Source organism: Mustela lutreola, chromosome X, assembly GCF_030435805.1.
Source record: "Mustela lutreola isolate mMusLut2 chromosome X, mMusLut2.pri, whole genome shotgun sequence".
NCBI lineage: Eukaryota > Metazoa > Chordata > Mammalia > Carnivora > Mustelidae > Mustela > Mustela lutreola.
Genome location: NC_081308.1, coordinates 31,997,589 through 32,014,362, shown reverse-complemented (window position 1 = coordinate 32,014,362; position 16,774 = coordinate 31,997,589). Strand labels below are relative to the sequence as shown.

The 16,774-nt window shown below is 35.7% G+C and overlaps 1 protein-coding gene across 1 annotated transcript in view; it reads right to left on the bottom strand.

The window, feature by feature from the left end:
• CFAP47 (cilia and flagella associated protein 47) overlaps positions 1 to 16,774 on the bottom strand; it is a 546,720-nt gene that overhangs the window by 105,462 nt on the left and 424,484 nt on the right. The window contains exons 56-57 of the mRNA XM_059157736.1: positions 15,792 to 15,948; positions 1,993 to 2,091 (exon numbers count right to left, since the gene is read on the bottom strand). Coding sequence (XP_059013719.1) covers positions 1,993 to 2,091; positions 15,792 to 15,948 — 256 coding nt within the window. The remainder of the gene's footprint in view (positions 1 to 1,992; positions 2,092 to 15,791; positions 15,949 to 16,774) is intronic.

Genomic DNA, 16,774 nt, shown 5'->3' with positions numbered 1-16,774 from the left:
AAATTAAATAGCTACAAGATGATTATTATTATCAAATGAAAAGCTGGGAAACTTGCTAATTAAATGAGGGGGATCAAATAAGATTACAATTGCATAGCAAAAAAGCAAACCTAGGTGAATTAAAGGAGTAAGTGAAAAAGCTGCCTATTTACATGTAACTCCTTTCCCATTACAAAGAAGAAGAAAAAGAAAATGCAGGTGTTTTTTTTATGGATTTCACAATGTGGAGAGACTGAAAATGCAGACCCAATGGAAAAAAATTTTTAAAAAGAAAATGTCTCATATGGTAAGTAAATGTCTCAATGGGTAAGTGAAATTAAAATATAAGCAGACATGTAAATAAATAATACAAATATAATAAGGTTGTTATTTGGCATTCAGATGGTTTCCAACTTTTTGCTATTATAAACAGTGCAGTATTTTGATTCTTCAAATGATCTCAGCAGAGGGGCACCTGGGTGGCTCAGACAGTCAAGTGCTGAACTCTTGGTTTTTGGCTCAGGTTGTCATCTCAGGGTCATGAGACAGAGCCCCTTGTTGGGCTCTGTTCTCAGCGTAGTCTTCTTAAGACTGTCTCTCCCTCTCCCTCTGTCCACCACCCCATAAAATAAAAAAAATAAATCTTTAAAAAAATGATCTCAGCAAAATTGCAACTACTGGGTCTAAAGGGTGATAGTTTCTAAGTTTCTTTACATGTATTACACAAAGTGCTTTTCAGAAGGTATGTTGTGATTTACATTCCCCAAAGCAGTACTTGTTCAAATTTCATCATGGTTTTGAGAAATACAAAAACAAAGATAAAAAAGGAAAAAAAAAATTCCGTGGCTATCATTTAGATTAACATCTACTTGAATATTAGTGACTGTGAACATATTCTTAATCATTCTTTGACCATCTGCACTTACTCTTCTGTGAACTGCTGCTTACACTCTTTTTAATGTGTTTCGAAAAAAATGAAAACTAAGACTTTGAAGTCATACACAAGGAGGTTTAGCTTTACCATTTAGCAACTGTCAAGATTTTATGTAAGTTAATTTTTCTGAATTGCAATCTCCTTGGTTCAGTAAGAGTAATAATAACACCTACACTATGGAGTTGTAGCAAATGAAATAAAATAATGAGATTTAGAATGCTGATATATATAGATAGCATAATAAATAGAAAAAAGTCATGAATCCATTTGTATTGGGATGCTAGTAGTGGTTGCCAATTCCAGTTAGTATTTTTGTATTACATTAAGATAATTCATATTTTAGCACATTTTTCCATAACCATTATGATTAATTTAATGTAAAAATATTATTTTAAACATATTAATATTTTTGAGCTTTAGATTTTCAAGCAACTTCATTATTTCTTAGGCCTTAGATTTCCTCCTATTCATCAATATGCAGGTGGGATGATTAATACACATTAAAAATAGATGTACACCCTCTAATAAATTTTCAGGGAATCATTAGCTTTGTAAAGATACAATTATTTTTCATGCCTATCAATAACTTTAGTGTATTATTTTTTAGCATATTTATTTTTAATTTTCCAAAATTGTCCATGACTTACACATTTAAGTATATATTTTTTTAAAAGATTTTATTTTTAAGTAATCTCTGCACCCAGTGTGGGGCTCAAACTCACAAATGGGAGATCAAGAGTCGTACATTCTACTGACTGAGCCAGCCAGGCACCCATCACACACTGAACTATTAAGTGGGTGAAATGACTTTCGAACATTCAAAATCTCAAAGAAAAAATATTTTACAAGTTGCACTTATAAGCTATGGAATGAAAAACAGTGAAAAAGAATATATATAAAATGAACATATATAAAGATTATACTATCCATGTTTTTCTATCAACTTACTAAAATTTGTATCCAAGTATTTAGAAGTGTAATTGTTATTAAACATGTATTAAGACAACAAACATATAATGTCATCATCTTTGAAATATAAAAGCATACAGAATGACAGAATATAAAGCTGAAATCCATACCTTGTGTGTGACTCAAACCGGTAAACTTGAAGGCAGAAGTCTCATGAAAGAAGCTATCCCAGTAATGGTCAATGATGAGATGCCTGGGTTTTTCCTTACCTAATAAAAATATAAGAGATATTATTTCTCAATGTCACATTCAAGAGGAAAAATAGGGGTGGAGATTGAGAGAGAATCAAAACTCTCTTCTAACAGGAAATTTCTCAGATGATTATTTTTCAAAGTACATATTAAGATGAGATTTAAATGGCATTTTTGAAGAACATATGCAGCATTATAAAGGATTTATCTATAATATTAAAAATATTATAAAATCAACTCATACATTCTTAGAACTTAATGTGAACTACTCCAATAACAGGTATTACTGAGAGCCTGTTTGAGCCCACTGTTTAAAAATGGATCCCAGGGGACGCCTGGGTGGCTCAGTTGGTTAAGCAGCTGCCTTCAGCTCAGGTCATGATCCCAGCGTCCTGGGATCGAGTCCCATATCGGGCTCCTTGCTCCGCAGGGAGCCTGCTTCTCCGTCTGACTCTGCCTTCCACTCTGTCTGCCTGTGCTCGCTCTCGCTCGCTCTCTCTGACAAATAAATAAAATCTTAAAAAAAAAATGGATCCCAGTAGTTAATATTTACATATGTTTAAATGTATATGCACTGACAATAATTTAAACCAATAAATACAAAATCAATTACCCAAAATGGCTACATAACATGTACTTGCTTTTAGTGCTACTATGTATAAAACACAAAAATATCTGTCAGCAAAGACATTTATAATTTTAAGTACATTGAACTAAATATCAGCTGACACGGTCTTTGGAAATGAATGGGAGTGCATGTTACAACCCTTATGAAGGGATTTTTGTAACATATGGTAAAATTTAATATATATTTACTATTTTGCCTATGAATACTGCTTGTAGAAATACACATTAAATATACACTTCAAACATGAAACAATATGCATGCAAGGGCATTATTTGTATAGCAATATGCATTGGGGCATTATTTATGTAGAAAATTATTAGAAATAGGGGCGCCTCGGTGGTTCAGTGTATTAAGCCTCTGCCTTCAGCTCAGGTCATGATCTCAGGGTCCTGGGATCAAGTCCCACATGGGGCTATCTGCTCAGCGGGAAGCCTGCTTCCTCCTCTCTCTCTGCCTTCCTCTCTGCCTACTTGTGATCTCTCTCTCTGTCAAATAAATTAAAAAAAAGTAAGTTATTAGAAATAATGAGAAGGTCCATGTATTGGTGACTAGTTGTATATAAACAGTAATGTAGCAAAAACTGAGGTACTAACAAGTCATAAAAATCAATGGGAAAGGGGTCCATTAACTATTTTAACTGGGATTCCAGATGTATACATATTGTTAGGTGAAATTAACAAAGTGCAAAAGAAATGACATAGTATTGACTTTGCATGAGATAGAGGGTGACATGGGACTAGTACGTATATATGCACTTAGTTATACACGCTCATTTTTGCAAAACCAAAAACAGTATGGACAAATCAGAATCAAATGAAGATAAAAATGGTTGAGAATGCGGTAGATGGTATAGGACTAGGAATGAAATTTCTTTCAGTAGAACTTTTTATATAGCTTTGAGTTGTGAACAATACATGTTTCACAAATTCGAAAATACAGTAGAATTTAAGAAGTGTCAAAAAGCAACCCTGTGGGGCGCCTGGGTGGCTCAGTGTGTTAAGGCCTCTGCCTTTGGCTCGGGTCATGGTCTCAGGGTCCTGGGATTAAGCCCCATGTTGGGCTCTCAACTCAGCGGGGAGCCTGCTTCCCTTCCTCTCTCTCTGCCTGCTTCTCTGCCTACTTGTGATCTCTGTCAAATAAATAAAAATCTTTAAAAAAAAAAAAAGCAACCCTGAAAACTGAATTTAAGTAAAAAAATCATGAATCCATCTTTGTATGAATTGACAAAAAACTACATGGAATAAAGGATTAATCAAAGAATATTTTAGCCATATTTCTCTGACTACTAAACTGTAGTACAATATATTTTTGGTGGAAAAAGTAATTATAAAGAGAGCTTTAACTCTATTTAGTAAGTTTCTATTCCTTTTTATTTTTTTCCCTTTTCTTTTTTTGTAGTAGTAAGAATATAGTAATTTTGACAACACTAGCCAAAATATTGACTATGATAGAGCAAATGAACTACACTGTTGTGTTGAGAACCAGGTTTCTCATGTGGAAGAAGGGAGAGAGAGTAAGGTAAATTGAGGAAGAACCAGGGACATCCCAGCAATACTGAACACACCTACTGCCCATTTCTTGGATACTAAATACCTTGTCCTTATAATGCAAACCTTAGAAAAGTGTCTAATTCTAGCTTTAAAATTAGTTAAGTGTTGAAACTAGAACATCTTGTGCCAGAAATAACAAAATGTTCAAAAACTGATAGAAACAATTTAAAGGACCTAGGGATTAACTTGCAAAGGATCCTGCTGGCCAAACTGGGAGGTATCCAAAAGAATAATAACTAAAAATGGGGCTCCTGAGTGCTCAGTGGGTTAAGCCTCTGCCTTCAGCTCAGGTCATGGTCTCAGGGTCCTGGGATCGAGCCCCGCATCGGGCTCTTCTCGGCTGGGAGCCTGATTCCCCCTCTCTTTCTGCCTGCCTCTCTGTCTACTTGTAATCTCTCTGTCAAATAAATAAAATGTTTTTTAAAAAAGAATAATAACTGGGGTGCCTGGGTGACTCAGTGGGTTAAAGCCTCTGCCTTCAGCTCAGGTCATGATCCCAGGGTCCTGGGATCGAGCCCCACATCAGGCTCTCTGCTCAGCAGGAAGCCTGCTTCCTCCTCTCTCTCTGCCTCCTCTCTGCCTACTTGTGATCTCTTTCTGTCAAATAAATAAATAAAATCTTTTAAAAAAAGAATAATAACTACTACTAATAATTAAAAAAAAAAAAAAACCAACAACCTAAGAAGACAAAGTAGATCCACTCCTCCTAGGCTCTCCATCTTACAACTAAAACTTGTCAGACGTGACATAACAGACAAGCCTGGGGAGACTTTGAGTGCATGGGAAGAAAAAAGGTAACTTGAGGAACAGCATGGTGGTGAGTTCCTGGTTTCTTTTTTTTCTTTTCTTTTCTTTCTTTCTTTCTTTCTTTTTTTTTTTTTTTAAAGGAGGCTATGCAGGGCTTGGATTCATGACCCTGAGATAAAGACCTGAGATGAGATCAAGAGTTGGATGTTTAACCGAACAAGCCATCCAGGTGCCCCAAGTTCCTGGTTTCTATATTGCCTGGTACATACACTAGACAAGACACTGCAGAACCGTTGAACCCAGATCAGCTAAGAGGGGTAGACAAAAAAAGAAAAAAAAAAGAGGAGGGAAGCTGATCTTCTAGCTCCTGCTCATAGGCACAGGCAGCACTCTGATTCTCTTACTGGGTAGCACACTGAGAGAAAGGGGAGCCTGGGTAGAGTTTATCTAAACGAATGAATGAATGCATGGATGGATGAACAAAAATGGTTTGACAATATTCTGTCCACAAGAAACTTCTTCAAATTTAGGGACATTGGCAGTTTGAAAGAAAAAAGATAGAAAAAGATGTATCCTGCAAATGTTAATTAAATAGGAATGGTTATGGTAATATCATATAAAGTAAATTTCAGAGAAAATTAAATTACTTGAGACAAAGAGAGGCATTGCATAATATAAAATACTGATACATGACGGAGATATATAATCCTAACATGTTTATAACAGATAACAGAGCCTTAGCTTACATGAAGCAAAAATTGATAGAGCTGAAAAAAGAAATAAACAAATGCACCATTATAGCTGGGTGCTTTAACATCCCTCTCTCAGCAACTGACAGAACCACTAGTCAGAAAATCAGCAAGGATTCAGAGGACTCAAATAACAAAATTAATTGACAGAATTTAAATGACATATGTAGAACATTCCATAAAACAACAGCAGAATACGTATTTGTTTCAAGCTCCTATGGGACATACACTAAGACAGACCATATCCTGAGTCATAAAACAAACTTCAACAAATTGAAAATAAGCTAAATCATACAGATTATGTTCTTTTGACTGGAGGAAATCAATAATGGAAAGAAAAAGGGAGGCGGGAAAAAAAGAGGGTCTTACACTGCCCTTTTCTAGTCTGCCCTGGCACCACTCTGAATGTCTTCTCAAAACCAATAAAAATGTGTTGTAATTCAAAAACTCAGTAAACAAGTTCAACAGTCCTCAACACAAGAGGAAAAGGGCAAAGCAGTAAGAGATTTTTTTTTTCTATTGATATAAGAGCTATGGGTTTGTACAAACATAAGCTTTAGGGAGTTTTTTTTTTTTAATGTATTTATTTACTTGAGACAGAGAGAAGGAGAGAGAGAGAGAGAGAATGGGGCAGAGAGAGAAAATCCAAACAGATAATGCACCAAGCATGGAGCCTGATGAGGGGCTCGATTTCATGACCCTGAGATCATGACCTGAGCCAAAATCAAGACTCGGATGCTTAACTGACTATTATCTGGTGCATTTCCCAGTGTGTTAGAAGATGCAGAAGCAAAAAAACCACTAAGGTGGTTTTGTGTTTTTTTTTTTTTTTTTGATTGCTCTTAAAAGCCATAAGGTCCTATTGGAGATCTGGATACAGAGAAATCCAGAGAAGAAAGAGATAGGTTTCAAGAACAATTCTGTTAACATTTGTTGTTTTTGTTTTCCCAGACTCCAGGAAACTACTTAGAAATGAAATGGTAACGACATTGTTTTAAACAAAGAAATCAAGCAGCCTCCCCTGAATAAAGTGTGGGCCATCAGACAAGACATGTTCAGTAGCCAAAGAATCACAAAATCACTAGTTAAAACCAAATGTAGAGATTACCTGGTGCATTTCCCAGTGTGTTAGAAAATGCAGAAGCAAAAAAAAAAAAAAAGTTCTTTGCCCAAGGTCACACAGCTTATGTCGTTTGAATTTAGATCCCCATATGCTTTTATACATTAAATATTCTGTGAATAAATGTGATGTGATGTGATGGGGATTTGAAAATAATAAAAGCTGAGCTGTAAAAGCAAAAAAAAAAAAAGAAATCCATGAAGTTGTACCCACACTTAAAAATCAAAGGGGGAGGTGGAGGTAAGCAGAGGAAAAAGATTTTTTCCCTTAATACAAGAATCTCCAGCTAATAAAAAAAAACAGCAAGGATGATAGATGTGACTGATACTAGTAGGGATACTAAAATGTTTCAACAACAGAAAGGTTGTAAGGGAAGGGGTTATTGGCATTGCTTCAAATTATTACCCTCCCAATTATTTATTAGTTATAAGGGGGAAAGATGACCATTACAATATACAAATCTGGCAGACACAACCTTAACCAAGTGGTTACACTTAGTCCCAATGATGGGACTTTGTGATGTGTTGTAATAAGGACACAGTACGTGATCTTCTTCCCAAAATGTTAGTCAGAATTGAGTAATGAAGAAACAAAGACAAAATAAAAGTATATCAATGCAATGTAATATTACAAAGCTGTTATATTTAGGTAGTTCTGTATGTCCTAACATGGAATAATCTCCAAATTATGTAATATGAAATTATGAAACAGAACTTTTTGTACAAAAAGGGAAGAAATCCACAATATTCTATAAAACAACTGGCCTGGACTCTTCAAAATGCCAATATTATAAGAGATAGAACAAGGTGGGAGGAAATTTTTAGCTTAAGGGAAACTTAAGAGATCTGATAGTGCGCAACTGTAGCCCCAGCTACTTGGGAAACTGAGGCATGAGGATCGCTTGAGCCCAGGAGTTCTGGGCTGTAGTGTGGTATGCCAATCAGGTGTGCACACTAAGTTCGGCATCAATATGGTGATGTCCCAGGAGCAGGAGACCACCAGGTTGCCCCAGGAGGAGTGAACCAGCCCAGGTCAGGAATGGAGCAGATCAAAACTCCCGTGCTGATAACCAAATGCAATGCACAGCTCTTAATCAGGTCCCAGATTGGAAAAAAGATAAAATTTTTCAGTTATAAGGAACATTTTTGAGACAACTGGAGAAATTTTACTGTGGAGTATATATTAAATATTAATATATCTGTATTAAATCTATGTGTATGATATGGCTTTGGCTTTGTAGTTATGCCAGAGAAAGACCTTTCTCTAAGGCCATAGATGCCTTAGAGATGAAATTATGTATCTATAGGTAGACAGAGATGGGGTATAAAGCAAATTCCTCCCTAAATTAACAATTGACAAAGCAGAGGAATGTATATGAAAGCTATAGAACTTTTCATTGTACTGTGTTCTTCTATAGTCATGAAATTTTCCAAAATAAAAAGTTGTGTCTTAAAAAAAAAAAAAGTTGTATCTTGGGACAAAATTGAAGACCAAATGGCAAAAAAATAAAGTTAAAAATACAGTCCTATAGCTTTAATGAAAGCACATTTTATTATCTTTATAATGGATTTGTTCAAACCACACTGAGATACCACGTTACACAAGTTAGAATGGCCAAAATCAACAGGACAGGAAACAACAAGTGTTGAAGAGGATGTGGAGAAAGGGGAACCCTCTTACACTGTTGGTGGGAATGCAAGTTGGTGCAGCCACTTTGGAAAACAGTGTAGAGATTCCTTAAGAAATTAAAAATAGAGCTACCCTAGACCCTACAATTGCACTACTGGGTATTTACTCCAAAGATACAGATGTAGTGAAAAGAAGGGCCATCTGTACCCCAGTGTTCATAGCAGCAATGGCTACAGTCGCCAAACTGTGGAAAGAACCAAGATGCCCTTCAATGGACAAATAGATAAAGAAGATATGGTCCATATATACAAAGGAGTATTATGCCTCCATCAGAAAGGATGAATACCCAAGTTTTGTATCAACATGCACAGGATTGGAAAAGATTATGCTGAGTGAAATAAATCAAGCAGAGAGAGTCAATTATCATACGGTTTCACTTACTTGTGGAACATAAGGAATAACATGGGAGACAACAGGAGAAGGAAAGGAAAAATGAATTGGGGGAAAAGAGAGGGAGAGATGAAGCTTGAGACTGTGGACTCTGAGAAACAAACAGAGTTTTGGAAGGGAGAGCGTAGGGGGTTGGGTGAGCCTGGTGGTGGGTATCAAGGAGGGCACGTATTGCATGAAGCACTGGGTGTGGTGCATAAACAATGAATCTTGAAACATTGAAACAATAAAATAAAATTAAGATGTTAAAAAAAAGAAAAAGAAAAAAGAAAATGGAATTTGTGTAAAAGGAACTATTGGGGCATTAAAAAAACATAAATTGTACTTAATTCTCTATGAAAAGGAAATAAGCTCTATTGACATTAAGTATATGAGATGATAATGCTACATGTATATATTTCATAAGTAAATATATGCACATTGAAGTGTATTTGAGAAATATTTATTAATTGAGGTATATTATTTTAAAATATATTTTGAGACCTTTGTGTAAAGAGCAATGCTTCTGAAAATATAGTCTTGTAACAATCTACACTGGAATAAATTATGCTGGTAGGGTCTTACCCCAGACATAATGAATCAGAATAACCTAGTGTGGACCTGGGAATATAAATTTGGTAAGTTCCCAATTATTAGTTACTGCCTTTTAAGATCTACTAAACAAGAAAAAAGGAGTTCTAAATATCAAGTCTCCTAAAATGTGTCTAAAGTAAAAAAACAAAAAATTAATTATAAGCAAGTTGAATCTCATATTACTTTTCTGCTAAGCAGCTACAACAATAATTTTGTATCTAACTTTCCATACAAAAAAACCATTAGTTATTTGCTACAAGCAAAGCAAACTAAAACAATCCAATTAAACCAAGGTATGAAGAGATTGCTGCATATCTGACACTCCAACTGCCCACCAATCTCACGTTTCCCAATAATATTTATTTATTGATTGAAATACTTAGTACATTGTCTTACTTAGGGAGAGAATTTGAGAGTGTGGGAGTTTTTCTTATACCTATTTCTCTCTCTTTTTATGTATACATAAAGCTATGCATACTCTGATTGGCAATATACAATGATCACTACATATTGAACATAAATATGTATTCAACTCTGGAGGTACGTTAGATAAGAGGGCCTCCAGGGACAAGATTTTCATAAACTAATTCTAACATGTCAAACCAAATGCACTAGACATTGCCTCTCCCCATCCTGTAAGTATCATTAACAGGTCATAACTATGCTACATTGTGTGCTTTATTCCTTTACTGCTGGTGAACATGATGGTCATAATTAACCTTGAGTCAACAACAACTCAACACAGTACTTTGTTTACATCAATCAACCTTCAAAAATGGAAGCTGAATTTAGGATTGGACATGTTTGTAGTACAACCATAACACAAAGCGAGAAGACAGTGCTGGGAGTCGCTGATTACATGTACTAAGGCATTAGCAATACAAGAGACGACTGCCATGATGGTGGGATTCTACCGGCACCAGAGTGCTCCCAAACATTCTCCACTGCATAGGACAGCCCCTTGTGACAGAATGATCTAGTCCAAAATGTCAACAGAGCTGCAGTTGAGAAACCCTGTACTAAAGGACCCAAGGACCCCACTAACATTTCCATTATTCTTCTTGGCATACCTGGAAATAATCACGTTGATTCATGCAATCTGAATATGGGAAATAAAAGACGTTTCTGGAGACTGAAACAGATTATTATTATGCCTCTCTTGGCTCTAATGAACTCTCCTCTGATTTCTGCAAGCAAGACCTGAAGGTGACCTCACACGTGCCCTGGTTTAATTCCATCAATGGTGATACCTTATATGCAGATATGGAAACACTGCCAATCAGGAAATCTTCAAGCAGATCTTCAGAAAAGACTCAAACAAGTTTCCAGCTATGTCTGTTTTTCTGAGTTGTAAGTCACTTATTATTTTAAGATGCATCATCAATTAAATAACAGCTTTTGGGAATGTGACAATGATATACCTTTCCTTAAATGTAAACATTGATTTTAAGATGTGTATGTTTTTTTGGAGATGGTAAATGTGCAGAATCTACAAAGTATATTAAGTGTATAATAAAACATACCAAGCTCTGTGTTAAAACAAAAAAAAAAAAAAAAAAAAAATGGAAGCTGAAATTTGTAAAACTAATGTGATAATTGGTAGGTACACTTTTATCCCTATGTTATTTTGTTTTGTACTTCAATAAAACTATTAATGTCTGGAAAAGAATCCACTTACACTTATACATTTGAATCAAATCACTAATACTGCATTTAAATTTGAATTCAGTAGAGAGAGTGAATAATCTCAAGACTATAGCTATTTTAGTACAAAATAAATGAAAACTGTCACTTCACATGCATTAGTTAGTGCTTCATTCTTATATGTAACTTTTAGGTATAAAACCCATAGTGAGATTTCACAAACAGAATATCACATGAGATCAGAATACAATGTATACATGTATGTGTGTATGTATATTGCAGATATAGTCATTTTGAAATGTGTGTGTGACAGTTTTCAGCATAAAACAGAATGTCAATACACATAATAGTGACTAAAGATTAAATTCCTGCTCTACCAACAAATATGCCAACTTTGAAACACTCATTTAGTTAAAAATAAAGCTATGAGTTAATGTAACCTCCGCCATTACTGAGCACAGATTAGCAGGTTTGGACTGTGGGTAGATGAGCAAGGGCACACACATATATATATAATGGAGATGTGTCCTTAAGTTCCTAAATTCATCAGGTCCTAATTTCGAACATTTTGACTCAGATCAGTTCCTGGATACCTTTCCTTTTTCCATCTTTATTTCTGGCTAAGTAGAGTAGAAAATTTGAGAGCAGGGATTCGGGGGGACAGCATAATTACTGAAAAGAGAGGACTGTGGGAACTGAGTCCATTGATAGCAGTCACTGAACAAGGGTACATGTCCAGGCTGAACAAGGAGGTCAAGACAAGAAATCCAAGCATGTGTTGAGGAGGCAGAGCCAGGGTTTGATGGCAGAGTCAAAAAAGAAAGGAGGGACCTGAAGAGCTGAGAAAATGCAAAAGGAATGGGAGTCAGAGGTATTTCCTGAGGTCCTTTGATTGGAGAAAGGGAGGTCTCTTTCCCTGAGATCTTAGGGCAGGAAGCAAGCAGAGAGGCAAGCCCCATTCTTTAGAGCCTTATCGGTATGGGGATTTATAAGCACCATCTGTAAGCAAACAAGTTAGAATGTCAGTTAGGTGGCCCTGGAGAAGACAGCTGGATGTGATGAGTTCAAGACAATGTTCCATCACTAACTCACTCTATGGTTTTGAGAAAATTCTAAGCCTCAGATTCCACATCTGAGAAGCCTCTCAGAGTTTTTTTTTTTTAAAAGATTTGAGTATAGTCACATTTACAGAGTTCAAACGTGGTACCAAGTGAGTGTACAACGAACACAAGTTTCCCAGGCTATCTGAAGGTTTTGTGTAGCATCCTGCTCCTCATGGGACTCATTAATGGTCTCCTTCGGAGAAGTCTTGACCATTCTCTGAGCATTTAGGCCATCTCCTCTCTAGTCATCTACCTCTTTTATCATTTAAAGGTGGCATGAATTAAGATATGAACAGACCCTTGAAATACAATCTTTTCAATACTTTGCCTTGTGTAATGTTCAATTGAAAAAATTAAGAGACAACATACAATAGAATTAATGAATTTAATTAAATAGAATTAAAAGATCCTTGAAAATGTCAAAGGGCAACATTTCTGAGATAAGTGATTAAAATAGAAACAGCTATATATCAGCAAAAGAAAAGACATTAGAGAACTGGCAATATAAAAGTTTGAGAATGAGTCTGCAATTCTAAAAATGTTGCCTTCTTGGAAAAATAGCACATTTTGAAAGCTATCTTTTCATATATATCTTATCTATCCATCTGTCTATCGAAAGAAAAATCAGGAATGCAGGATCTGAAATACTGTGAGACCTCTCTCACTGAGCGACCACCAGCTTGGCGCTGTATTATGAAGTCTTGCTATCAACCTCCCTAAGGGAATTCTGTGAATTGTGTAGTATCTACAGAAACACCGACATCTTTTGAAAGATAGCAAGGGATTGTATATCATGAAGTAATTTTAAGACATTTGTAAATATTTAAATAAGAAGCTATTAATTTTGTACCTTTTAAAATAAGTATATTTGGCATACGGGTTGAATTTTTTTGTCTTTTGTTAGTCACACTTCCTTATGGCCCTTCAACAATTCAGGCCAAATGTTGAGGCCCACCCACCAAGGAATACAAATGCAAGAAGAGAAGAACATGGTAGCTAGAAAAAACTGAACCCACAAAAGAAAGAGGGAGGAGGTTATGACAGAGAGAAAAAGAGAAACTTCATTATCAAGAAAAGGAAAAGAGAAGTATTTTCATAAAGGAAAAGGAGAAAGTGAAGGAAAAGAAGATAACAGAGGTTGTTGTCTTCTTTCTCCTCAGGTTGAAGGCAGGGGGAGAACCTGAGGGTCTGAACTTTTACTCAAGAGAGAAGGAGTTTACTTAAAAGAGACTGTTTTAAAATATGAAAGACTAATAAATCTTTCATTGTCAAGCTTACTGTTTTTTCCTGTTACATAGCAAGAGCATTTTAGACCAATTAAAGAAAATCAAGAAGCCACAAATTACTTCATAATTTATTTCTAATGTTAATAATCTCGATCCAATATGTTTTTTATAACATTCTCATAGTTAAGGAGTGATCTGGCTGCAATTGCCTTGAAAATTCTATTCCTTGAACAGATCTATTTATCAGCCTTGTGTGCTGTTCCCATACCAGAAATTCTGAGCCCCGGAAGTGGTACAAACTTCACAAACACATATTTTCTTGGTGCCTCTCTAAATTTGTGGTTTCCAATCCCAACCAAATACAATACGTTTCATATTTTTATTCTGTCAGCTCCATCCTCCATTCTCTCCAACAATTATTTCAAACCACTGGGCCACTCATCAAATCTCTTACTCTATCCCCTTTTCCCAGCAGATAAAAACACAAGCAAAAATGCACTTAATTCCCAAGTGCCTCTGAGACCTAACAATTTATCTACAGTCACATTTGTTTTATCCTATCTCTACCTGTCCAGAGGGAGAAATGTCCCTCCTTCACCTGAAGCCTGAGCTTAGTCCTCCCAGAGCCTTACCCATCAGTTAAGCCCCAACTCCTTTACAGCTTTAACTTCCGCTCAACCCTGGCTGCTTCTTTCTGACTCTACATATGCTCACATCTTTTCCATATTAAAATGCTGACTTCCTTGAGTCTACAATCAACTTTTAGTAAATACTGGCATGTCTCTCATCACCACCGAAGTTTTCACAAGGGAATTATACAATAGATGACATTATATTCTTAATTTTTACTTAATTATTTCATACTAAGAGCAGGAGGAGACGATTAGGAAAGATGAAAATATCAACAGGTAAATGACAGCGTTCGGTATCAGCATTAATCAAAAAAACAGTCATTTGCAATCATGATAAAATACGATTTTGCCTCCATCAGATGATGAAGATTATGGAGAATGGTACTGGTCAGAGTTTATAGGCAGAAGTACTGTCTGTAATATACTCTTGAGAGCAGCACAAATTGCAATAGTGTAACCATCCTGGAGAGCAAGTTGGTTATTTATATCAAAAACCTTAACATGCATGCATTTCTTCTGGCCCAACAATTAAGCTATATACAATGAATTGTGGTGGTAGTAGTAGTAGTAGTTTTAGTAGATGTAGTAATAACATTTGAAAAGATAAAATTAGTAATGTCTAATATTAGATTTAAAATGTGTTTCAGAAAACTTGTAATGAGTTGATTTTCAGACTTTCGTTATTTGGTCTTTTAATAAAAAGTGATCAGAAACCCCACATAATCTAATTTAAAAACATGTATCTTCAATATTACATGAAAAAAAACCCAAGTTTTTTACAACTGAAATTTAATCCAAATATGTTATTTATGAAGAAAAGAGGGTGCATCCACTGTGGATAACAGTATGAATGTTAATCATAAAGCTAAAATTAGAAGTACCCTACTATCCAGTAATCACACGACTGGGTGTTTACCACAAAAATACAAAAATACTGGGATGCCTGGGTGGCTCAGTTGGTTAAGCCACTGCCTTTGGCTTAGGTCATGATCCCAGGATCCTGGGATCGAGTCCCCTGTCGGGATCCTTGCTCAGTGGGGAGCCTGCTTCTCTCTCTGCCTCTGCCTGCTACTTTGCCTGCTTGTGCTAGCACTCTCTTTCTCCCTCTGACTAAATAAATAAATAAATAAAATCTTTAAAAAATATACAAAAACACATTCAAAGGGATACATGTGCACCCCTATGTTTATATGATGATGATACTGGGTGATGTATGAAATTATTAAATTGCTATATTGTACACCTGAAACCAATACAACACTGTATGTTAGCTGTAAGAGAATTAAAACTTAATAAAAAAGAACCAGAATACTAGAATTCCTAAAAACTTTGAAGGAATAAGCATTGGCATATTTGGGTCATGTCATAAGAATCTTACAAATCTACTACCTTACATATTTGGCTTTACAGATAAATTGGAAGAACTTGACTTGGTACATAGATTTCTAATTTCTGATTCTAGATCCACCATTTATAAGTTGTGATTTCAGCCAAGATATTTCATCTCTCATACCTTGTTTTCTCTTTTATAAAGTAATGCTATCGAAATAGCTAATGGATCTCTAAATTGTCCATTACCCCTAATATGGTTGGATTTTGTGATAAAATAAGTTTGACTGATTACAAAATAACATATGTAAAATATATTTTTAAAAAATCCAACTTACTTGTTAGTATAATATTGACCAAAACATCTTCTTTGGTGGGATTTTGGAAAGGTATAACAATAGATGAATGAAGACGGAGGTATGTAGTTACTTTTTCTACGTCTATAGGCTGGGGGAACAGTCCTACTCCAGAGAGGTAGAATATCCATTCTTTAAACTGTTTAAAGATAAACATGCATGACATATATATCCTAATTACATACATTTTATTTGCAACACTTAATAAATGTAATATGCATAAAAACCTTGGTAGATAAGCAATATTGCAGGGTGCCTGGGTGGCTCAGTCAGTTGACTCTTGATTTCAGCTCAGGTTGTGAACTCAGGGTCTTCAGATGGAGTCCCATGTTGGGCTCCACTCAGTGGAGAGTTTGCTTCTCTCTTTCTCTTTGCCCCTCCCCCCTGCTCATGTGCTCTCTAAAATAAATAAATGAATCCTTATATTAAAAAAAAACTTTGTTGTTAATATTTAATCTGCATCATTATATATTTTTTCTTTTCCAAATTCCTTTTGATTTTATTGAATATTCAATGTATTTCTGCACTAAAAAAAGAGGGCAAAAGATTATTAATACTCAACTATGGAACACCTTTCTATGCATAAGAGGTGACTTATAGTAATATCAAAGAGAAATCCTAATGTAAACCTTGTATTTATGCTCAGGGTTTTTTAAAAAAAATCAGTTTGTCTAGCAAACTGGAAAGTAAACACTGCATGAAGTTTCCAAAATCCTAGAGTGATTTTCAAATGAAATTCAGATGGATATCACATGAAGGATGAGATGGTGAGGCACAGATTGAAGTCCCATTAAAAGGAAGTATGCAGGGGTGCCTGGGTGGCTCAGTGGGTTAAAGCCTCTGCCTTCCGCTCAGGTCATGATCTCAGGGTCCTGGGATTGAGTCCTGTATCGGGCTCTGCTCAGCGGGGAGCCTGCTTCCCTCTCTCTCTCTGTCTGCTTCTCTGCCAACTTGTGAACTCTCTC